The sequence below is a fragment of the Gorilla gorilla genome, chromosome 13 (genome assembly GCF_029281585.2).
Source record: "Gorilla gorilla gorilla isolate KB3781 chromosome 13, NHGRI_mGorGor1-v2.1_pri, whole genome shotgun sequence".
Lineage (NCBI taxonomy): Eukaryota > Metazoa > Chordata > Mammalia > Primates > Hominidae > Gorilla > Gorilla gorilla.
The window spans coordinates 128,265,878-128,291,185 of NC_073237.2; the positions used below are offsets into that span (position 1 = coordinate 128,265,878).

The 25,308-nt window shown below is 44.1% G+C and overlaps 1 protein-coding gene across 3 annotated transcripts in view; it reads right to left on the bottom strand.

The window, feature by feature from the left end:
- The window catches only part of MED27 (mediator complex subunit 27), a 218,215-nt gene that overhangs the window by 28,960 nt on the left and 163,947 nt on the right, over nt 1–25,308 (bottom strand). For 2 of the 3 annotated variants that reach the window (XM_004048767.4, XM_055351394.2), the window contains exon 5: nt 4,834–4,941. The exons of the other annotated variant lie outside the window; for it this stretch is intronic. In XM_004048767.4, coding sequence (XP_004048815.1) covers nt 4,834–4,941 — 108 coding nt within the window. The remainder of the gene's footprint in view (nt 1–4,833; nt 4,942–25,308) is intronic. 3 annotated transcript variants of the gene reach the window in all.

Sequence of the window (25,308 nt, forward strand, 5' to 3'; positions counted from 1 at the left end):
TTGTCTGAACAATTTCAAAGGCTATAACAAATCAAAATGTTCCCCGCATCTGATATCAAACAGGGCTGATGCCAACACTTATTAGAGAAATCAGATTCAGCTCCCCACCCCCTCGACCCACATGCACACACACAGCCAACTTTGAAGTGGGAAGAATGCGGGGATCAGAAATTACCCTGGAGACAGCTCTGGCTGTCTTTGAAGGTTTCCTTTGATACCACCATTTCTTTTCCTCTCTTAGGCTCGGAGGCTAAAAGCTGCCTTTTTTATTGATATGGGGTAATTAATGAAGCTATAGCATTAACATAACCTAAATCCCCCAAAAAGATAAATTCAAATGAGACACATATTTTTTTTCAGTTAAGTCTGACTGGTATAAAATCAGGACAATGGCCAGGTATTCATCTTCAATCCTGCCTTTTAACATGCTGAGTCATGGCTCTTGCTACTCCCTGAGTACAATGAATAAGTGGTTGGTAAGTCTGAAAAGCATTTTTATTTTATTAGAGGAATTAGGCTACTGGTCCTTGGTATCAAAAATATGCATTGCAGGTAAAGAGACAGGATGCTAGGGTCATGGCAGTGGTTGTTAGAGCAAAGTGCAAAGTGATAGCCTTGCTGGGCTGGATTCTGATGGGGAAAAAACCTGCAAGGTCTGGAAATTAGGGGTGGTGCTGGGCCACTACAGCAGCAAGAAGGATAATGAAACTTTAGAATGTGCTGGTTGCTTTGGGCTTGGAGGACAGAGACAACCGCAGAGGCAGAAGTTAAGCCCATAGGAGGCTTCCTGAGCCACACCCAGGGCCTCTGTGGCTGTGCTCCAGGAGACTGCAGCAAAACACCCCCCTGCAGCCACCTAGGCACCAACTCAGCAAACGCAGGCTGCGTCCCGGGAGCAGCGACGTCTCCAGCAACAACGTGCTCTTGTAGAACACATGTCAGGCCCCAAGGGCTCCTTCCAGACGCCACATTTCATTTGGGATGTGCCAGACAATTCAACACATTAATTGCACTAATGCCTAGATTGTATATAAATAAAGTACACACACACAGAGTACTCAAAATAGAGCACTAATAATGTCTGCATGGTTTATTTTTATCATTTGTGAAGTGCTCTGAAAAAAAGGGGCTAATCAAATTGGCTAGGATGAGATTCTGAGCGGAACAGTCATTTGAGAGCTTCTCTGCCAAATGTGGTCAGTGTGTCCTTAAAATAACAAAGAGGCCTGGTTCTCTCGGTCTTGCAATTTCCACTTTTAGGGTCCCTGCTTAAGCACTGCTTGGGCCAACGCATACAGTTGTAAAGGGGGACGCAAGGCTTCCTGTCCTACCACATTTCTGATGTCAACCAGGGTCCCAAATGCACAGCCATTTTCCTTCAGAGAAGGAGAGAAGCCGGGCTAATCTCTCATCAGGAGGGCCCGAGGTCTCCCTTTACTTGTGTGTCTCCTTTATCCTTTGACTTATTTACAACTTCAATTACTGCCGCTCCTTTTAGTCCCCATTTCTCATTTTTGATTCTCCACTTTCCATTCCAGCTTAAGCATTTTCATATCCCAAGTAGGCTTTTTCATCATCTCCTCCCAGACAGGACTGGGCTCCTACCGTGCTCCTGGCACAGAAGTGCACCCTACAGACAGACAGTCACACGATGGAGCCTGTGCCCTTGAGGAGCTCCTGGTAGATGCAGGATTGAGATCCAGCCCTGTGTGGCTGTGGGCAATGTTACCATTCTAGGTCTCAGTTTCTCCATGTGTAAGATGAGTCTAAGAGCAGCGCCTGTCTCATGATGCTGTGAGGAGGATTCGACAGCCACCGTGGGCAAAGTTTGCTTTGTGCAGTGCCTGCCTGACCAACGTATGTTAGTATTGTTAGTATTTTTATTAATTGCAAGATGGACATGTAAATAATCATGATGCACCAATTCTAGTACTAGGAAAAGATTGTTCTGAATTCTATGGGTGTGTGGATAATGATGATAACTCTGTGCTGTGAAGGAGAGGCAAACTCAGGTCGGCCATCTCTAGAGCCCATGTTTACAAGCAAAGAGGCTCTTGGGAAAATGGAGACAGGATGGGAAGGAAGATGGCATTCAGCCAGTGTAAAGGGAAGAGTAAAACTTTGTCAGCTGGACTAGGAGGGATCCCAGGGCAAAAGGCACAAAACGTGCAAATACGTGAAAGAGTCTGGCATGTCATGGAAGCTACAGGGAGCACGAGGCTGGAGACAAGATGAGGTGTGTGTAGAGAATGATGCCAGATGAAGTCAGAAAGGAAGGCAGGGGCTGCGCCATGAGGCATTTAGACGCCTTGCAGAGGAGTCTGGATTTTATGCCACAAGCCAGAGTTTTCAGAAGTATATTCTGCAAAATGGCAATGTCACAATATGCTCTAAGAATAAAAGAAGATAAAAAGAATTTGGTGGCCAAGTAAGTTAGGAAAATATTGCATACTCTCTACTCCCTGTAAGATATTCATAAGGCACATCAGCAAACTGGTTTCCACAGTAAAGAAACCCACTGAACTTTCTCTAACCCAGAGTTTCTCAAACTTGTTTGACCATGCATTGCTTTCTGCCTAACATCTATTAATATCCTACTTTCCTACTTTGGGGAGGGCTGCTTTGGGCAAGGGGGAGATGGCAAAAAGAAAGAGAATCATCCGCTCGCATGTGTATTTTAGGAAGACAGCTCTGGAAGCCAAGTGAAGGACAGACTGTGAGGGAAGCAAGACTGGAGACTAGAAGTGAGGCGGTGCGTGCATTCTTCAGTGCAGAGATAATGAGAGCAGGAGAGGAGCGAGAGGGGTGGAGAGGGATGGGGGGCCCAGTTTGAGAGTTACTTAAGAGGGAGAACTGCCAGTAATCACTGACCGCCTAGACCAGCGGGATGAAGGGAAGAAAGCTTTAACCAATTAGGTGGTGGTAGTGTTAACCAAGATAAGGAAAAGAGGAGGGAAACTGAGTGTAGGGAGAGAGATGATGAGTTTTGTTTTAGACAGGCTAAACTTGAGGAACATGGGAAGTCTGATCTAGAAACAAATCATGAGTGATCCTTGTGTGGGTGACATGGATGAGAATGGCCAAAGAGAATGCGCAGAGGGAGAAGAAAACTCTGGGAAACTGGGAAGTCAAGGGGGAAGACAAGAAAGAAGGAAGTAACTGGAGCAGCTGAGGAGGGGCGATCAGAGGTGTTTTGGAAGCACCATACCTATGAGACTCTATATTCCAAGACTGTTATTTTAAGTTAGAATAGAAATAATACTAGTTATCATTTACTGAGTATTGACTAGATGGCAAAGTGCCAAGTGCTTTATGTGTACTACCTCAGACACTTTCAGTACGGGGCAATTAAATAGAGTGTTAAAGGTATCATGCAAAGTAGGTAAATTTCCACTCCTTACGATCTCAATTCAGAGCATGCTTCATTCGCACCCTAAGTTTGGTAACTCTAGTAGCACGGTCCTGATTATGACTCACCTTTCTACGTATTTGTTCTTCATCTCTCCAATTCGTTTGTAAGTCCTTGGCAAGCAAGGGCTATGTTTTGTACCAGGAGTGACTATGAAGTTGTCAACTTTGAAAAAACCCAACAAGAATGGCATCTCAAAATGCCACTGCCCATGGTCTCTGCGAGGGTATACACTACCCTCAGTGCTGCCTCTCCTGCTGACCAACAGTGTGGAACCTTCTGGAGCAGCTGTCAGAGTTTACAAATCAGACGCACAGGCTACACCTGACTGATTACTCACTTTACATGCATGCTCCAAAGACATTTGGTTTTTCCAAAAAGAAAAAGGAAATCTCCCCTCAATGAATGATTTGGTATCAACGAGGAAATTTACGAGAACTGGGCACAGTCCTTGGAGCAGGAGTTGCATCCCACGTAGACAACACTTGTGTGGAATGTGGAAATGCTGGGTTACTTGTTCAAAACACACATCTCATTATATCACGGGCTATGCTTCTTATGTAACGCCCTGCTGTGTGCTAAGCCACAGTTACCACCTTTTTTTGAAGAACATTCTATTCTCATTATAATGTGGCTGTTGGGTGGTGAGTGCTGGTATTCATACTAACAAACTTTTACATTTTAATGAGAGTCACGAGGAAGGAAAGGCTCCCGATGGGGTGGGGAGACCAGGCTCCACGCTGAGAGTGGCCTGGGAGAGTGTGGGGCATCTCAGGCACGGTGTTCATTACACTCTGGTGCAAACACAAATGAAGGCTGTCAGCTCCCATCAGCATCCTCTGATGCTCTCTGTGGAGCCATATGGAGACTGTGCAGTCAAAAGGAATTAGGGGTTCACAAGGGTGAACTTTCTATGAAACAAGTCACCCGTGGAAATAACACGTCTTCTTTCAACAGCAGTATTCAATATATGCTGCTGTGCACAGCCACTTCCTAAGGGCGACTTGTTAGTTTTGTGGAAAAAGAGTGTCATCAGGTTGTGTCAAATGAATGGGAATTTTCCTCGTGGTTCTAGGAAAAGCAAAATGCTGAACCTTGGGCTACTGAGGAGCTGCTTGACTTGGGGAAAAAAATCCATTTCCTCAGAAGACACATTTAATGAGGCAACTGGGGTCTAAGGTGATAAATTAGAAATTCAACTAAGGGCATCAGGCTTAGAGGAAAAAGCAGAAGCTTGATGAAGAATGCAAGCAGAGAGAATGAAATGTTTTTTCACAAAGTGTTCATCTTCACACTGACAAATCTATGTTTGCTGATCATTTCCGCTATGATTGCTAGTTTTTAATGCCATTCATCTGGAATTCGACTACACTTGTTCTGGGATACAGAAAACCAAGGAACACACAAGACTCCACAATGCTTACCTTGCCATCTTCTGTGTAGACATTCTCGTTATATCCCTTTACTATTGTTCGATCAATGAACAGGCTCCGCATGACGACGATCACTTTCAACACCTTTCCCAAGGTCACCTGCCAAAACACATGTAAGCTGACGCTTGAACATGCAAATCACACAAAGTTGGGCAGGGTTGTGAGAAGAAATGACCACCTGGCCAATCCAGTGAGACTGGATTCATGGTGCTGGCCCTGTGGATCCTCCAGCACTGGAAAATGAACTCTCAATAACAGCAAGTTCTTTCTGTAATCACTGAAAAATGTTTTGGGCCTCAACTCGTCTAACTTCCCTAAATTTATTTATATTTTTGGCTTACAAACTCTGAGGATAAGTTTCATATGTTTACTATCTGCTGGAAAAAGTAAAATCCTTCCCTTTCCCATTTTAAGATTTTCTTTTTCAAAGGCGAGGATTCTACAATTCTGGCAATTATAGGATTTAGTGAGCACGTTTTTTCGTACTATGTCATGGCCCTATGTATACCTATGCAATATGTACAGAGTACAATATACAGAGCAAAGGCAAGTACCAAATGCCTCTTGGTTGAACTATCTATTTATAGTAACTGGTAAAAGTGGAAAAGCAATACCAAATAAAGTCAGGAGGTAAAAGGAAAGTAGCTGAAATTTATCTTCAAAAAAGAAACATGATCCTGGAAATACATTTAAGTGCTTTTACTCTCAGAACCTAAGCACATATTATACATTTTTTAAAAAAATCCTAAAAAAAGTGCAGTTTCATGTATGCCAGGGAAAAAGGAACCTGCTGTGCTTGCTGGAATAGGCTCAGCACCAAGAATAGAAACAGCACCTTCCCTTCTTTAGGGACACTATGGTGTGGATATGGCTGTTTCCCCCCACCAAAACTCAGGTTGAAATTTTATCCCCAATGTGGTGTTGGGAGGTGGGGCCTAGTGGGGGGTGTTTGGGTCAAGGAGGCGGATCCCTCAGAAATGGCTGGGTTCATTCTCGACGTACTGTGTCCCTGCTCTGGCAAGACTGGATCAGCTCCCTCGAGAGTGGGTTGTTATAAAGCCAGGATACCCCTTGGGTTTTGGCCTTCACACGTGTCTGCCTCCCCTTAGACCTTCCACCACGTTGCGATGTTTGTGATGCGGTGCAACACAAAAGCCCTCGCCAGACGGTGAAGCATATACGGGCATCATGCTTCTCATACTTCCTAACCGGCAGAACTGTGAGCTTAATCTCTTTTCCTATAAACTACCCAGCTTCATGTATTTGGTTATAGCAACAATAAACAATATACGGATGAAGACGAGGGGCTCACGTAACTCTTCTAAGACTTTGCTAAAGCTTTTCATTTCGTATAGGAGACCCTGGACGCAGACCCCAGCCTGGGACCCACCCGCCCATAGTCCGAGTTGCTCTGATGAGGTTTTGACGTCACAGAATTTGCTGAAAGAAAGCCCTGCTGAGCTGCCTAAGGTAAGAGCCTTAGCCCCAAATGGCAATCCTGATCCTTCAACTCCGACCTGCCGTCAGTTTCTGGGGATGCCACCTCCAATCACCCCTTCCTTGTATCCCCATTCCTTGCAGTTTTCCAACTGATCATCCTCAGCAACAACCTTCCTCTTTCCTTGATTAGTCCTGGGTATCAGTGAACACCCCCAACATTTGATTCCTTCAATAATTTCAAGCATTAGGTTGATAGCTCTATTTCTGTATACTTTAAATAGTACTGAATACAAACATGGTAAGAAAAAACATTTATTTACATTTAAGGGACTGCTAATAAAGGCATCCTATTTCTGTATAACACTTTTAAATATTGTCACACCATGTAATGTTCAGTGGGTCTCTTTATTTTTTGTTGTCCTATGTCCAATCAATGGGACATTTTTTTGTGTAACTGAAAATCCCTATCTAAGGATGCCAATAAACCATGGAGGTAGAGTGAGTAACTCTGTCTTTAGTCAACATGGAGCCTACTGGAAGAAAGGGAGGGAGGGAGAGCAACTGAGTTATAGTTTTTTTTTTGGTTTTGTTTTTTTGAGGCGAAGTCTTGCTCTTTCACCCAGGCTGGAGTGCAGTGGTGTGATCTCGGCTCACTTCAACGTCCATCTCCCAGGTTCAAGCGATTCTCCTGCCTCAGCCTCCCGAGTAGCTGGGACTATAGGTGCGCACAACCACATCTGGCTAATTTTTTTGTATTTTTAGTAGAGACGGGGTTTCACCATGTTGGCCAGGCTGAGCTCAAACTCCTGACCTCAAGTGATCTGTCTGCCTTGGCCTCCCAAAGTGCTGGGATTACAGGCATGAGCCACCACGCCCGGCCAAGTTATAGTTTTGTAGTTACAGACACTGAAATCGATACCTTCTCACTAGGCTAAAGTGAATGTAGGTCCCACACATTCTCCACAGCTCTCCTCTGGAAGGGCCACTGTTTGTAACTGCACATTTTAACTTTCTTTGCTAATAAGCCTAGGTGACTAAGCAACTGTTTCCTGAAACATCAAAACCTGGCTGATATTAATTAAATGATAAATTGCCTTTGTAATTTAAGTTTCTTAAGATGGATTTTAGAAATACACACTAATAACACCAGAAATTTTATATTCAAATTTTTTTCTATTAAAAGTTAATTTTGGTATTTTTAAAGTTAACTAATACTTAAAAATATACATGTTTATTATGGAAAAATCTAAAATTAGAGAACAAAGGAAAAAGACAGTTGTTCCTGGTCTTGAGATGGAAAGATAATCACCATTAACATTTTGGGGTACTTCCTTTCAATCATTTTATTATCAAAGGCTTATGGTTTTTGAATTTCTAACATCGTTATAATGAAACTATATATATATATTTTCTTTCTTTTTTCTTTTTCTGAAACAGTCTCGCTCTGTCGCCCAGGCTGGAGTGCAGTGGTGCCATCTCGGCTCACTGTAAACTCCGCCTCCCGGGTTCAAGCGATTTTCCTGCCTCAGCCTCCTGAGTAGCTGGGATTACAGGCGTGCGCCACCACGCCTGGCTAATTTTTGTATTTTTAGTAGAGATGGGGTTTCACCATGTTGACCAGGCTGGTCTTGAACTCCTGACCTCATGGTCCGCCCGCCTTGGCCTCCCAAAGTGTTGGGATTACAGGCGCAAGCCACCACGCCCAGCCATGTATATTTTCAAATCAAATTTTTCCTTAAAGCTATGACAAGTATTGTTCCATACTGCTATATAGTCTTCGAACTCAGTGTTGCATTGCTGCACGACATTCTACTGAGAGGATATCCTATAATTTCTTTAACCATTCTCCTATTGGTGGACATTCGGGTTACTTCCAAATTTCCCTTAATATAAATATGGCCGCAGTGTATACTTTTGTTCACAAAGTTTTCACCACATTTGGAATTATTTCCCTAGATTTGCAAAGTCATAATTACTGTGGCAAACAATACAAATATTTTAAGGCTTTTGATATAATCTGCCAAACTGCTAACCACAACGGTTATGCCAACCAGAAAGGTATGAACACACCTATTTCATTCTGTTCTTGTCAGCGATGGGCACTACTAAATCAAATCAAAACTTATGAGACTGTTGGAAATCTGAACACTGAACTACATGCTTGATAATATTGGAGCGTTATTATTGTATTAGATGTGGGTGTCATGGTTCTGCTTTTGTGCTTTTGGAACCCTTTGAGAAATATGTACTGAAATATTTATAGATGAAGTGATACCATGGCTATTATTTGTTTCAGAAGAGTAACATAGGGAGGGAAAAGGAGGTGGAGGTGGAGGTGGAGGTGACAAGATTGGCCAAGAGTTGGTCATTGTTGAAGCTGGGATGGGTTCGTGGGGTTCTTTGTACTATTTCATTTACTCGTGTATATGTTTTTAAATCTTCCATATTAAGAAGTTTTTAAAAATCAATTAAGTTGGCACTTTGGGCAGGGAAGGGGTTTGTTGGATTTTACTTTTGCCAGTTTATTACAAGTCTGCTCATATCAGGATCCAAATATGGTCCACACAATGTGACTGGTTGACATATCTCTAAGTCTTTCCCAAACTAAAGAGATCCCCCTCCCAACCCCATGCCCCAATTTTATGTGTTGAAGAAACTGGGTTATCTCCTACAGAGTTTTCCACAGTCTGGATTTTGCTGGTGGCATCCCAGTGGTATACTTTAACATGCTGCTCCTTCCTCTGTATTGCCTGCCAATTGATAATTAGATGAAATGCAGGTTTGATTTTTTTTTTTTTTTGGCAAGATGACTTCCAGGGCTATAGTAGTTTATGGATAGTCAGTATGAAAAGTCTTGCACTGGCTTACTTTTGGGATCTTCTGAATCCATAAAGCTCTATGAAATTTGTCAATTCTTATTTATTTATTTATTTATTATTTTTGAGATGGAGTCCTGCTCTGTCACCCAGGCTGGAGTGCAGTGGCGTGATCTTGGCTCACTGCAACCTCTGCCTCCTGGGTTCAAGCGATTCTCCTGCCTCAGCCTCCTGTCACCACACCCAGCTAATTTTTGTATTTTTTTTTTAGTAGAGATAGGGTTTCGCCATGTTGACCAGGCTGGTCTCGAACTCCTGACCTCAGGTGATCCACCCGCCTTGGCCTCCCAAAGTGCTGGGATTACAGGCGTGAGCCACCGCGCCCAGCCAATTCTTATTTTTTATAGAGCCAAAAAAGATCCTGGTGCTCATCTAAGTTTAATAGGCATAGAATTATGGCTTTATGCATTTTTTTTTTTTTTGAGATAGTCTCGCTCTGTCTCCCATGTTGGAGTGCAGTGGCACAATCTTGGCTAGCGCAACCTCCCTTCAAAGTTCAAGCGATTCTCCTTCCTCGCCTTTTCTAGTTGCTGGGATTACAGGCGTGTGCCACCACGCCCGGCTAATTTTCATATTTTTAGTAAAGATGGGGTTTCACTATGTTGGCCAGGCTGGTTTTGAACTCCTGACCTCATATGATCCTCCCACCTTGGCCTCCCAAAGTGCTGGGATTATAGGCATGAGCCACTGCGCCTGGCCTGGATTTTTAACATGGTAATAATATACCCAGTTTTGAAGCCTAACATTTTGAGGCTTTAGAATCAGGTCTCGGCTCTGCTGTTGGAAAGCTTGGCCTAGCTACCTACCTTCTCTGAACATCTAAATGGAGATAATGGCACTCCCATCTCAGAATGACTGTGAGGAGTCAGTGAGACAATGCATAGGTGAAGGGGATGGCACAGGGCCTGGCACAGGGAGTGCTCAGTGGCAATGCTATTGTTACTTGGCCCAAAACCCTGTTTGGACTTTATGGAGGTGAAACGGTTTGAAGCCAGTTAACGTCAAAGCTGGAACCAGAACTGCTGCTGTAGCCAGGTCAGTGAACTGGCTGACCTGGTCCTTATGTTAATTTTCCCTCCTGCTGTCACAACTGGGGCTACAGGAAGATGAGAGGGGGTGATAGTTGTGCTGGACCTGAAGGATGAATAAGACTGTGGGGTCTGCTGAGCGACCGCTGAGCAGAAAGTGCCTGCAAGCCTGAGGGTCAGGCGGCCAGACCTCCTGGCGGTGGCCATTTGGTGTGCAAATCAATTGCTCCTACTCTCCAGCACTGTGCTTCAGGCCCTCATTCTCCACTTGCAGGCAGTGTGACCCAGGGCAACTCAGACAACCTCTGGTGCCTGTTTACTCAGCTGTGAAATGCGGTGGGACCTTTTGAGGAAATTGAAGGAGGCGATCCATGTAAAACTTGGGCCTAGGGGTGCGGGGGACAGCAAAGCTCGATGGCTGTTAGCGTCCTTTCTCTTCGGAGTGTGGTGTGGCAGGAAGGGTAACATAACAGGAGCCCTCCTGGCTCTGCCATCGAGATGGAGCCTGGTGTGCGCTCTCTAGCAGTCCTTCCAGCTCTCACATCGCTCTACAATGATTCCGATTCTCATGTGTCTGGCATGTGCCAGTTTCTAACGTATCTGCACGCACCAGGTTGTAGTGACCTTGAACTTTTTGATAGACTGATAAAGAGATGCAGCACATAAGAGGCCAATGGGCATCTTTCCACAAACTAGCCAATGCTGGTCACCGTCAGAAGCAAAACGCCCACCGACGGGGGCTACAGGTCGGCTCTTGGCAACTGCTATAGGATACCACTAATAAAAGCTAATGCCATCTGGTAATGAAGCGAGCTTGCTGTTGCCAAGGTAACACTTTTCTATACCAAGCAGCACATTTCCAAAGAGCTTGCTCACTACTCATGGTAGAGAGTCAGGGGAGGCACTATGTTTCCTGTGCAGGCATCAAGGTGCACTTGAAGAGGAAGCCCAGCCCGCCTCCCATCTGGCCATCGCCTCCCAGAAGTGCATTTAGAAAACCTGCCCCTGCCTAGCTCCCCCATCAGGTCAGCTGCACTCTGGGCAGTGAGCGGGGGCTGAAACCGGTGGTCTTCTCTATCTGCTTTTCCAGCAATCGCCTGCCAAGCTGTAGTCCACGAAGAGAATTTCTAATCCACTGTGGCAAGGCAAGTCACAAGACAGGAAAGGAAAAGTGGGAGGAAAGTAGAAAAAGTATTTAGTTCAGCTCTGCCAACTGACGTCTAACAAAAACCTAACAAATCTGGTGGTTGAAATGATATCTCTACTGCCTGACCATGTGAGCTGAGAAGGTGAGAGGAGCTGGTCACTTAAAATGATCTTCCCCCAGAACCCGTGTAGGGGGAAAAGTGCTTTGAAACTGAGCGGTATCTGCGTCTAGGATCAGGGGAGGTGAGCTGACCAAAAGCTTACCTGCACGAGGAACCCGGGACCAGATAGCATCCCCAACCTGGCAGAAAGTGTGTGTGGGAGGTGAAGGGGGATAGTTCAGGGGTTTGTCAGTTAGACAAATGGTGGCATGTCTAAGCCCTGCTTTGGGGAGGGGAGTGTGTTATTAAAAAAGAATTAAAAAGAAGCCAACTATTTATGCAAAACCATCCATGAATGTTATTTTCTGTATACAAAATAAAAGTCTGATATGTAGGCGCCCTTAAGGGATCTGTTGTAATTTAAATGATGTTTTTCCAAGTACAGCAGAAAGAAAGAGAGAGGGAGAGGGAGAGAGAGGGAGGGAGAGAAAAAGAGGGTAAGGGAGAAGGAGGGAAGGAGAGAGGAGAGAGACACAGAGGAGGAGAGGGGAGACACAAGGAGAGGGGGGAGAGAAAGAAAGAGGGGGAGAGAGGTGAGAGAGACAGAAGAAGAGATGGGGAGAGAGAATGAGGGAGGGAGGGGGGAAGGAGGGTAGAGAAGAAGGAAGGGTGGAAAGGAGGGGCTGGCGGGCACACCCAAAGGAGACTTAGGAAGTGTTTTCCTTCATACAATACTGAGAACTTTTCTCTTTGTACTAATTCCAAAGAAAGAACAGGCTAAGGTAAGTGAGTGCAGTGAACAATGTCTTGTTGAAGAAATGTCTGTACTGTGTGCAACACTGGGCAAGGACACTGATTCACAGAATCATAGAACTGTAGGCTGAAAAGGATATAAACAATCATTTTCTCTAACTCTCCCATGTCTAAAGAAGTAAACTGAGGCCTAGGGAGGTTAAGAAGTATCAAATGTGGCTCCTACCTTAAAGAAGGTAACAAAATCGACATATGCCTGGAGTCACTGGAGGGCGCCTAAAGTGCTCTGCCACCTGGAGCTCACAATGTGCTTGAGGAACGGAGGGAGGAGGGCACTGCCTCACTGAACTGTCTGGCACAACCAGAAAATGCCTGGTTCAGCACCTGCCTAATTCACCACACATTTTGAAAGGGTGGAGTTGGCTATGTAGATGAGCAGTTCCCAATTGGGGTTCCAAATGGGAAACTCCTCCAAGAGGCGTTTTTAGATATGGTCTGTAAAAGCTCATCAGTGCCCCTACACTTTTCCTAGGGGGTCTTCCTCCATATCATGCAGATTTACCCCTTTGCTCTGGAACAAGGGCAGGTGCATGCACACAGGGCAGGCAACTTTCTCCTCTGTCTGCCTAACAACCCGGGATTCAGCCCAGGCAGTTGTCTTATTCCCATTCTTAATAGAAGGAAGCTGAAGTTTTGAAAGATTTGAGTCCAAGGTCACTGGTTTTCTGTGAAGGGCCAGAAGCTGCCTCTTGCTGTTTCCCTACCTCATGCCTGGGCCATGACCCCACATCTGTGTCTATAAATCACAAGCAATGGTGACCAAAGAGCCTTGAGTCATGGACTCCTCCAGCCACCCAGCAATCCTCCTCCAGGGCTCTGTCAAAGGGCTCAAAGCCTTGCCAATCGAGACTCCTGGCTTCCCTCACAAATGACTTCATACACACACCACTGATCCCATCTCTAAGACGCTAATAAACTACTTGCTTCTTCTAATTGTAGCATTTTTTAAAAAGTTAGCACTCTGAATTCTGCACAGCTGCTAGGTATGTGTAGCCCTGACAGAGTCGTGCTGGGCAGAATTGTCCTCTTAACAGCAGGCTCGAGAGCTGCGGCAGCAAGGGGGATGAGGGAAACTGGCTGTTGCTTCTTTCTAGGAAAACTGTAAAATTGGATACAGCCAAAAGAAAACAGAGACAGACCAACTCTGAAAGGCTGAAATTCTGGCAGAGCTGGGGCAAAGAAGATAAACTGTCATGCCAAGGAAGAGGGGGCCACCAGGACTGTATCGAGCGGGACAGTAACTGAATCATAAAAAAGAAAACGGAGCGATGTGACTTGGAAACCAAGAGGTCAGACCGAGGGACTGTCAAAGCTAAAACCGATATTCTTCCATACTGAAGGTCACTCATTTTGCTCTGCAAAACCAAACCAGTTGTGCCTCCGATGATAAAACACAATGTAACATAATGTGATACAGGAAAGGAGAAATGGCCCTGGGGGTGGCTCCCGTGTCCGGACTAGACTCCAGATACAAAGTTGTTATAGCCCTAAGAGGTGAATTATATTTTTCCTTTGACAAGGTCCCAGGAAAAATGAGGCAGACAAACTGAATTTAGGGTCTGTTTGCCAACAAGTCAGAAACCAACGTGCCAGCAAGATGGAAGCTACAGTTCTGGACTCTGGGAGGAAAAAAGACCTGCACTTGTGTCTTGGCTCTGCTCCTTCCTGGCTATGTGACCTTGAGCAAGTCACTTACCCTCTTTAGACCCCAGTTTTCTTGCCTGTCAACCCTGGAAGGAATGACACTGTGCATGTGAAGTGCTCAGCACCACATCTGAACCATCGGAGTGCTGGGTCAGTGGTGGCCACAGGGTGTATTAGTCCATTTTCACAGTGCTGATAAAGACATACCCGACATTAGGCAATGTACAAAAGAAAGAGGTTTATTAGACTTACAGATCCACATGGCTAGGGAGGCCTCACAATCATGGCGGAAGGCAAGGAGGCACAAGTCACATCTTATGTGGATGGCAGCAGGCAGAGAGAGAGCTTGTGCAGAGAACTCCCATTTTTAAAACCATCAGATCTTGTGAGACCCACTCATTATCATGAGAACGGCATGGGAAAGACCCGCCCCCATGATTCAATCATCTTCCACCAGGTCCCTCCCCCAACACGTGGGAATTATGGGAGCTACAAGATGAGATTTGGGTGGGGACACAGAGCCAAACCATATCACAGGTGTTACCCCATTAGTCCCCTCGGCACAGGGAAAGGCAGAGTGGGATAACCAGGGGTTTGGAGCCTGAGACCCAGGTTCAGATACTGCTTCTGCCATGTACAGAGCAGAGTGGCCCTGGGAAAGGCAGCCCACATGCACCTTGGCTTTCTTACTTCCAACATGGAACCCTCTCTAAGGACTGCACAGCTGATGCTATTGAGCGTCCACGAGAGCTACTATTGGACACTGCACTCAGTAGGCACTCCCTGTATGGTGGCAAATATTATCACTGTTGTCATTATTATTTTTTTTAGAGACAGTATCTCACTCTGTTGCCCAGGTTGGAGTGCAGTAGCATGATCTCAGCTCACTGCAACCTCCACCTCCCAGGCTCAAGTGATCCTCCTGCCGCAGCCTCCCAAATAGTTGGGACTATAGGCATGCACCACCACACACAGCTTTTTTTTTTTTTTTCTTTTTTTTTGAGATGGAGTCTCACTCTGTCACCTAGGCTGGAGTGCACTGGCGTGATCTCGGCTCACTGCAACCTCTGCCTCCCAGGTTCAAATGATTCTCCTGCCTCAGCCTCCTGAGTAGCTGGGATTACATGCAGGCACCACCATGCCTGGCTAATTTTTGTATTTTTAGTAGAGACGGGGGTTTCACCATGTTGGTCAGGCTGGTCTCGAACTCCTGACCTCGTGATCCACTCATCTTGGCCTCCCAAAGTGCTGGCATTACAGGCGTGAGCCACTGCGACCAGCCCAGCTATTTTTTGTATTTTTTGTAGAGATGGGGTTTTGCCATGTTGCCCAGGCTGGTCTTGGACTCCTGGACTCAAACAGTCCATCTGCCTCAGCCTTCCAAAGTGCTGAGATTACAGGTGTGAGCCACTGCGGCCAGTCTGTTATCATTATTTTTAAAAATCATTAAACACCCTGCCTAATAAGACGTGTTTTATTTTTATATTTTTCTTATTTTTTTAGAGACAGGGTCTTGCTCCGTTACCCAAGCTGGAGTACAGTGGTATGATCATAGCTCACTGCAGCCTGGAACTTCTGGACTAATTTTTCTTTTTTCTTTTCTTTTTTTTTTAAATAGAGATGGGGGGGGCAGTGGTCTCACCATGTTGCCCAGGCTGGCCTTGAACTCCCGGCCTCGAGCAGTCCTCCTGCTTTGACCGCCCAAAGTGCTGGGATTACGGGTGTGAGTCATTGCACCTGGCCAACAAGGTTTTTTCATGAGGTAGCTTATTCCACTCACGAGTGAACTGGGGTCATTTGCTAAAGAGCCATCAATGTTAACAAGTTGGGCAGCACTTCCAATTTTCCTTAGCTCTTCCATATTCTCCTCTCTTCTAAATTCAGAATATCCTGGTTGGAGGGGAATTTCAACACAGTGGACTAATCCATTTACCACGTGTTATAAAAGGTTTTCATGCCTGGGAAGGGTTATGAAATAGTTTTCCGTCTCACATTGTAAATATAAAATTCTTCACAATCTTCCTATCTCATCTCGTCTCCCTTTCAATAATAACAACACAAGTTCACATAAAATGTAAAGAAACAAAGACAGAATAGAGAATTGTGCTTACCAATATTGGTTTCATGCTACCTCTGGGCTTCCCTTGCAGTCTTGGGAAAAATCCCCCAAACTATCAAAGTTAGCTCATTTAATTTATAAAACATATATTCAAATATATAAAATATAGCCCTTCCAGGGAAAGTGAATACAGAATGAATGCCAATGCCTGTATAAAAATAGGCCCTCCAATCCAAAAAGATTCTATGTGAATCAAGTGGGATACAGGTTACCTGACAAAATGGGAAGCTACTGTTTTCTTGAACATACTGAAAATGTCAAGGTGCTCCTAACAGATGTGAAGAGGAATCCTCGACAGCACACGTCCTTTATCTGTACATGACACTGAACATGACAGTAATGAAGCCTGCCTCACACTGTGTTCCTGTGTCACTGAAACTACCTGCCACCCAAGGAAGCTGCTGTTTTCTGTGCTGGGTGGAACCAGCTGGTCCAGGGGTAGGCATCCTACACAGTGGCCTGGTAGAGAAGGCTCTGCCTCAAACTGCTTAGGCCAACAAAACTGCCTCCTTCCAGGACCAGGTATGGTGGCTCATGCCTGTAATCCCAGCACTTTGGGAAGCCGGGATGGGAGAATTTCTTGAGCCTGGGAGGTTGAGGCTACAGTGAACTGTGATCAAGCCATTGCTCTCTAGCTTGGGTGACAGAGCAAGAGCAAGACCTTGTCAAAAAAAACAGAAAAAGAAAAAGAAAAGAAAAAACCAACCTGCCTCCTTCCAGAATTTGGACTGCAGAACATGGAAAAGAACCCAGAGCTGCCTTGGACTGCAAATTGTTCGCCCTTCCAGTTCCTTCTTCCTCCCATCTACCCAACAAATATCTGTTAAATACATATTATGTGCAGGCCAGGCATTAGGCACCCAGAGTGAGAAATGAAATAGACATTCACAGAGCTAACAGTCTAGTGAAGGAGACAGGCAATGAAGAAGTGTATAAATACAGACATAGAAATTGCAAAGAGTTATGAAAGAAATGAACAAAACGGGGATAGCTTAAAGAGAGATTATTCAGGTAATATCTACATGTGAAAAAATGACATTTAGAACAGATCACTCAATTATTCACTTGCTCACTCATTTACTCAAATATTTATTAAGTACCCACCACGTGCCAAGCATCGTTCTAAGGACTGGAGACTGAGCAGGGAATACAACTTGTGCTCTCAGGCTTGTACATTCTTGGATGGGGGAGGGGGTTGTGGGCAGATAATAAACAAAAAATATTTGGTCCGTATGGGGCTGTGAAGACAATAAAGCTGACAAGGGGGTTGGTTCAAGTTTGATTGAAACCTACTGGGCAAGACAAGGTCATCCATGCCCAGTGCCGGAGCAGAGCAGCACAGGCCGAGAGGGCAGCACCTGCAAAGGCCTGGCATCCTAGGAACAGAAAGGAGGTCGGACAGGTGGGCAAGAGTGTGGCTGGCCACCAGGGGCCTTTGAGACTCTGATGAGGAGCTGAGTTTTGTCTGGGTGAAATGGAAAGCTACTGCAGGGCTTTCAGCAGAAAAGTGGCATGTCTGATGTGTGCTTTTAAAGGAACACCTTCCTGGCTGCTTTGTGGAGGCATCAAGAGAAGAAATGGAAAGACCAGGAGAGGGAATGACAGTGTTACTGAAAAGGGGTCCGGATCCAGACCCCAAGAGAGGGTTCTCAGATCTTGTGCAAGAAAGAATTTGAGGTAAATCCATAAAGTGACAGCAAATTTATTAGGAAAGTAAAGGAAAAAAAGAATGGCTACTCCATAGACAGGCTGCTCAACTGACTATACTTACAGTTTCTTCTTGATTAGATGCTAAAGAAGGAGTGGATTATTCATGAGTTTTCCAGGAAAGAGGTGGGCATTTCCCAGAACTAAGGGTTCCACTCCTTTTTAGACTATATAGGTTAACTTCCTGACATTGCCAGGGCATTTGTAAACTGTCATGGTGCTGGTGGGAGTGTCTTTTCAAATGCTAACGCATTATAATTAGCATATAATGAGTAGTGAGGATGACCAATGGTCACTTTTGCTGCCATCTTGGTTTTGGTGGGTTTTGGCTGGCTTCTTTACCACAACCTGTTTTATCAGCAAGGTGTTTGTGACCTGTACTTGTGCTGACCTCCTATCTCATCCTGTGACTAAGAATGCCTAACGTCCTGGGAATGCAGCCCAGAAGGTCTCAGCCTTATTTTACCCAGCCCCTATTCAAGATGGAGTTGCTCTGGTTCAAATGCCTCTGACAATAGCAGCTTCAACTAGGGTGGTGGCAGTAGAGGAGTGAGAAGCCAATCAATTTAGGAATTGATATGATTTGCTGATGGAGTGGATATGAGGAGTGAGAAAAAAGGGGAAACTACGTAAGGAAGCCTGCAGGCTTCTGGTTTGAGCACCAGGTAATGATTTTGCTATTTATTGAGAAGAAGAAGGGAAAAAACCTGGAGGGGAAATATCACTTCCTTTTCACCAAGTTTAGGATACTTTTGAAATATGTAAGTGAAGAGATGTTAAATGGGCAGGCCAGGCACAGCTGAGGGCTGAGCTAGAGATAGTTCAATTTTATGAACAATAATAATAGGCCCTCTTTTTCAAGGTAGCCTGAGTGAATCTCAGATAAGCTGATGCTCATCCTAAACCCACTCCTGTGAGCAGCATTAGTTTGGACTCTGAGGGGCTCAAGGGGGCTCTTCCCCAAAAGTGGTGGGCCCCTGGACTTAAACAGGACTGTCCTCTTGATAAGGCAGATTCAAGTCCAGGTGAAGGTGGTCCCCACACAGACCTGCCGCTTGCATTAGAAGGGTACCACAGTGCCCTCTGTGGCAAACTTGGCCCTGTTAAATCTCCGCTTCTTCTGCTGATACCCTGTTAGGCAGCACTGGCTTTTTAATATTTTGTCTGTAGGATATATGCCAACTTGACCTTGATTTAGACAATTTTAATACAAATCAATATGTGGACAAGGTCACTTTAAAAATCCAATTAATATGAATGGAAAAATATGTCCCACAGTTCTGTGAGCTGAAAGTGGAACAGTTGCAACAACAAGAGAGGCAACCAAACAACACTGTTTGGGTTCTTGTGTGTCTGAGAATGCAGCTCTCTGTGTCCTTAGATACATGAGGTAGTTAGAATACTGAAAACTTTTTTATTTTACTTCTATTTAGGGTAGCTTAAAATTAAACTGTAGTTTGTTTGAAGAAAAACATAAGATGTACTGAAAACTGTGAATTCCTATAACCTAATTTTAAATAAATTAAACTCTGGACTTCAACTCACCCAGGAATCCCTAGAGAAATCTAAGGCTTTTATAAGATTTGAATAGTAGCAGTTTGCATTTATGTAGAACGCATTTACAAAACTGTTTGCAATGATCACCATGATATAAGGGGAAACCGAGGCGCTGGCATTTAAGAGTCTTGTTTATTCCTACAAGCATTATTCAACCAGGGCTCTAGGCACTTCCTTCTCAGATTTACCACCTCTACCCCTATATTTTACTCCTGATTAATGAGAAAATTTTATTTTATGCCAAGAATTACACAACCACACAATAAATTATAGGAATGTATTACGTATTACTATTATTACTGGATTCTTCCATATTGTTCTATTTTCCTTGTTACATTGTATCCCATTTGGAATCTCAGCTTTTCTATCCTTAAACCAGGTTGTAAGAGAATATAAATGATTAAGCATCTACCTAAAGACAAAACTGCCTTGTAACATCAACGAACAGCAGCAAATTATGTAAAATCAGAATGTGATATTAGGGGTGCCAGTGAAATAACGTAAACCTGTTTCTCAACTCATTTACATTTGGATTTTTTTTTTAAAGGGCTACTGAAGGGCCCAGAGCTGAGTAATACAGAAAAGTCCCACACTTTGCATGGCTTTTTCAGCATCCTAGGGAATCCTCAAGGATTTGAAGTGCAGATGTCCTGCTATGCAGGGCTGAAAAGAAAGCTTCCATCTAAACACCGGCTAAGGTCACAGACAATTGTGTGAGTGTGTCTGTTCACCTCCACAGATTACACTGCAGCAACAAATTAAAAAGAGCTCAACTCTTTGCAGCCAAAGGACAAGCTGCTGCCTTGCATAATGTCTGCCCTGTCCTCCCCTCCTGGACTGGTGCGGAGGATCGTTCTGCATTTTCCTTCGTTCGAAAATAATACAAACCAGCAGACTTCCCATCTATCCCTCCCCACCCCCCACAACCACCAGTTACCTCATCTGCCACTAGTATTAATGCTCTTCACATACTCATTATTTTTTAATGATGCCTGTTTGTAAATAGCAAGATGGGATGCAATTAAACCATGAGAGGCTAAATAAACATACATACTAATTAGGATCTTTACAAGAGATTTTTTTTTTCATGTATAGACTGGAATTTACCTTTCATTAATCTAACTTAATTGCAATAATGCACCAATAAAGAGTCAACACAAATTAAGTGCTCTAAATGATTTCCCCATATTAAGGATGAGCAAGTGATCCTTCCTTTGGGTAACAAGCCACAGTGTGCAGGAGGAGGAGACTAAATGGGAAAACAGTACCACTAAACATTAGGAGGATTTTGGCACTAAGATAGGTATTGACACCATTATCAGAATGCTGGTGCTTCAGATGCCTGAAGTTAATGAGGTCAAGGTCACAGGTTCAAACTGCAGCTTCATCCCTCTTGCGAGTCAACTAGCTTTGCTTGGTTCCATGGTAGCAGACATCACCCCTTACATGTGTCAGCTGTCACTGGTTCCAAGAGACACCAAATAAGGGTTTGGAACAATGGGTTCAAATCCATTCCCACTCCTAGAATAATAATGGCCAGGAACATTTGCTTCGTGGCAAGGCAGTAGATATTTCTGTATGAAAAGAACATCTGTTATTTGCAGGAAAAGAAAAGTTCTCATGTTTTAACCTTTGATTCTAGAAGGTGTGAAAGACTATATACATTTGGCAACTAACTTGAAGCAAGAATATGATGGTATATCAACATTAGATATAGTCTTTTAGCAAAGATGCAGAGTACCTAGCAACGTATTCATTAAACAGGTGCTGACTGAGCCCTGCCTAGCTAGCAGGTGCTGTGCATGGTCAGGAATCTAGAAAAACGTCACTCATCTAGAGCACTCTCCATCCTTTACATATTTTACTTTTCCTTCCCTGATCACTGCTGTTAACTGTCTATTGCCTTTCTCTCCTGGTCAAACACAGACATGCATGGAGATGCAGTGGCCCCAACTTCCCTCCTGCCCCACAGCTGAGGCAGTGTTACCACTGCCTTAGAACTGGCAAATATTAAAAAGCAAGGGCCTGAAAAGTCCAGAAAGGCAAGAGGGCTAAGCCTACCACCCCGAGGAACTGAGACTCTATATTAAACTATATAACCAAGAGACCAATTAGATTCTGGAGTTCCTAATTTAAAAAGAAGTATTTGGGAAGCTCTCCTTGACATTTTCCAAAGTCTACTTCATGAAAAGGGGTCTGTGGTCAAGCATGTCCAGGAAACAACATGCTCCTCTTGAAGATTCAGTGTGTATGAATTAAAGGCTCTGAAAAGGACTGCAACTAAGGAAAGTGCTTAGCTTTCTTTAACCAGTGAGTGCTTCCTAAACTTACTGCGCACATGAATTTCCTTAAGAATTAGTGTTCCAAGAAACCCACTTTGGGAAACACTGTTACATTAGTATCAGGAAAAAAATAACTTGCTATTCAACCAGGCACTGGTAGCCTGGATCCTGGTTTTGTGGTTTGATACCACACCTGACTTCACTCACTCCCATGTCACTCCCTGCAGGTAAAAACGTGACAGCAATGCTGCTCCCCACTCCCTTACCCCCGAGTCTGGAACCCACTGAACCTGACTTCACTGTGCCACAGACCAACAGAGGCTCCAAGGATAGAAAATGGCTCCCTGACAGACTGTGGATAAAAATCTATCAACTCTAAGACGTTTAATCGCTCCCAGTTCAAGAACTTTCAAAGATCCACTCTTAAATTCCTTTTTATGGTTACATTATAAGTCTCTGAAAACCCAGTCTTGTAACAGCATCACCAACAGCCCTCACTTAATCACTCTGGTATATCATATATAAAAACAAAACAGAGCTAAAAAAAATCATTCCATGTTAGCGAGCAGATGTCTAGCCCATTTGCAATTAATACGACCCACTTCCATACAATCAGACTGCTTAAAATTCCTGGAACAAGATGTAAAAGTTAAGATGCAAATGTTCTGATTTTAATGAGAATGAATGGAAACTATAAAATCCTCTCTCCCTTTGAGGGTAGGTACAATCTACATATAAGTCCCAACTGCACACTAAATTTATCAACAAAACAATCATTTGATAAAGCTTGTGTGAAGGAAGAAAATAGAACTGGGAAAGTCAGAAGTATTTTCAGAAAGCACTGCCTACCAAAATTACATTTGATCAAAACCATTATTCTTTTAAAAAACTTCACTCATTTCAATACATTTCCCTTAGTCCCCTACATGCACTAGGAGCTTTCTGTATTTCTTTGAATCTCTGTGACCTTTTCATGGATAGTAGCAGAGGTTGATAAAGAAAGACCAGGACTTGGGCATTTCATGGATCTCACTTCAAATCTCAGCTGTACCACTTAATGTGACCTTGAACAAGTTATTGAACCTTCTGAGTCTCAGTGTTCTCATCTATAAAACAGTGATAACATCTTCGGCTGACGGGTGAGTGTGAACATCAAATAAATAATCATAAGCGTATAGTAAGGGGTCAAATAGAGTCCTGAGCACACAGTAGGCATATTAAGTGGTAGCAGTCATCAGAATAATATTCACAGTGGCAGGGGCATACTCTTCTAGGATCAAAAGGCAAATCTCACTGTTCACTTGTATTTCTCCCTGTTTGAAAGGCCGTTTGTTCGGCTTACTACAGTTGCATCCCTCCCTCAATGGTCCAGTCATGAAGTCTCTCCAGGGGTCTGTATTGTCCATGGCTAGGTGGCAGTAGGTTTCTCAAGGTGTGGACCCCAGCCCAACTCCATCTGAACCAGATACCCGAGCCTGCCTCCCGCTTTACCCCATCAATTCTGGGGTGAAACTGACACTTCTAACAAGCACCGAGGGCGGTCCAATGATTCCCTGAGCCACTGGCATGGTACCAAACGCAGGACAGCACTCTGCCAGTCTTTGCTGAATGGCACAACCAAAACCCAAACTTTAATTCCTCTAGCGCTTGCTTGTACCGCTTGTCTTCATTCATTCATTCAACAGCTCTTAACAGAACGCTTCCTTTGTGCCAGGTGCAGTTCTAAGACTTGGAAATATGATAAGGAACAAGAAATAATGTGATAAAATTATATTTTTCTGGGGGAGCTTGCAGCCTAGCAGGGGATTTGTTCAAGGATGAGGGCAGAGGGCAGGGACCTGACACTGACTTTCTTTTTATCTTTTGTGACTGGCACAAACCCTATGGAAATCAGGCACTCAAAAAGTATTTGATGACAACGATGAACAAACTCAAGACAGTAAGACTTCAAAGGTACAATAAAATCCATAGAGACTTGGTAGTGTTTCAGGAACATCCAGTAATGGGAAGCCATGTAGTACAGCAGAAAGCAAACACACTTTGGAGTCAGGCTGACTGAGGTAAAATTTTGGCTTTGCTGCTAATTTGCTAGGTAGGCAGGCAAGTTCTTCTGCCTCTCTGTGCAGTACCTTCCTCTGAGGGCTGCTGTGAGATTACACTGTAAAATGGTGCATTCCTATCATGAATGGTTATTGGGCATTCAGCACGAGCCAGGTGCTACTGTATATGAGGGATACAAAAGCGTTGTACACTGAGGATACAGCAGTGACCAAAACAGTCTCTATCCTCACAGAGCTCTCATTCTAGTGGGTGGAGCCTGGAAACAAGAAACAAATAACATGGGGAAGAGATGGGTCACGTAGGGGCTTAGAGATCATGGTAAGGATGTCTCTTGATGCAATGGGAAGCCCGTGGAGTCTCCTGAGCAGAACAGTGACACTGCACAAGTGGCACTCTAGCTGCTGTGCAGATTACATGGGTGCAAGGGTGGAGGCAGAGAGGCCAGTTGGGAGGATGTGGAGAAAGATGGCAGCCTGAACTGGGTGGCACTGGGGAAAGGTGAGTGAATTCTGGATATGCTTCTCAGGAAGAACCCATGGAATTTACCAATGGATTGATTGTGAAGTATGGGAGAAAGACGAGGCAAAGACAACTCCAAGAATTCTGGCGTGGGCAACAGGAAGAATCTCAAGCAGCAAATGTGGAAGTCAAATGGCGACATGAACAGGCAGATTAATCTGAGGCTGAAGTCCAGGGAAAGGCCAAGACTAAGGATGTCAACTTGGGTGCAGCCAGCAAATAGAACCATTTAAAGCCATGAGATGTATGAGATTATCTAGGGAGTAGGAGTAGACAGAGAGGGGACAAGACCAAAAGCTGAGCTCCCAGACACGTCAATGTTTTGGGGAGATGAGGAGCAATCTATAAAGGAGACCAAGAAGGGATAGCCAGTGAAGGGGGAGGCGACCCTGAATAAACTGTAGCTAGTATTATGATAGCTTATTTTAAGGCAAAAACTAACAAAGCATCTACTCCAAAATTCCATTTGGCAAGTCTCACACATCTTTGTAATTGAAAGAACTGGACATAGATGGATGCGCAGTGAAATAAGCGTGATCAATAATGAATCACCTTAAAAGCAGACACAAGAACTGTCACCATGGAATCCTAACTAAAAACGTAATTCAAGATGGGGAGCGGGAAAAGACAAGAATTTTCACTCTAGGTTTGATTAAAGAGCCCAGATTATTTACAAAGGATTTTTGAATGGAAACAATGGCACTTTTTAATAATCACATTGTTTAGGATCAACAGTTGCTGTAGGCCTTGCATGAACAAGGCCTACAACATTTCATGATCTTCAACAAGTATCTAGTAGAAACCACTGTCCTCCCACTCCCATGCCCACTGCCCACTGGCACAGCTGTAAGCAATGCTATCTGAATTAAATAGGCAATTTTCATGGCAACCCCAAAAAGGAAGGCTTCAATTAGCTCCACTTTACAGAGTAGCAAATGACGGCACAGAGACTGACTACTCAAACTCACATGGGTAGAAATGGCCAAGCAAGGATTTGAACCCAAGCTGCCTGGCTCCAGAGCCTGCCCGCTAATTACAATTTGCTTACAAGTCAGGTTACTTACGATGATGATAAGAATGATGACTACTATTCCTGTAACTACATGTAGTACAATTAGTTAAATTAACTTTTATTAAAATCCAATATAATACAATTTATATAATCAATAATAC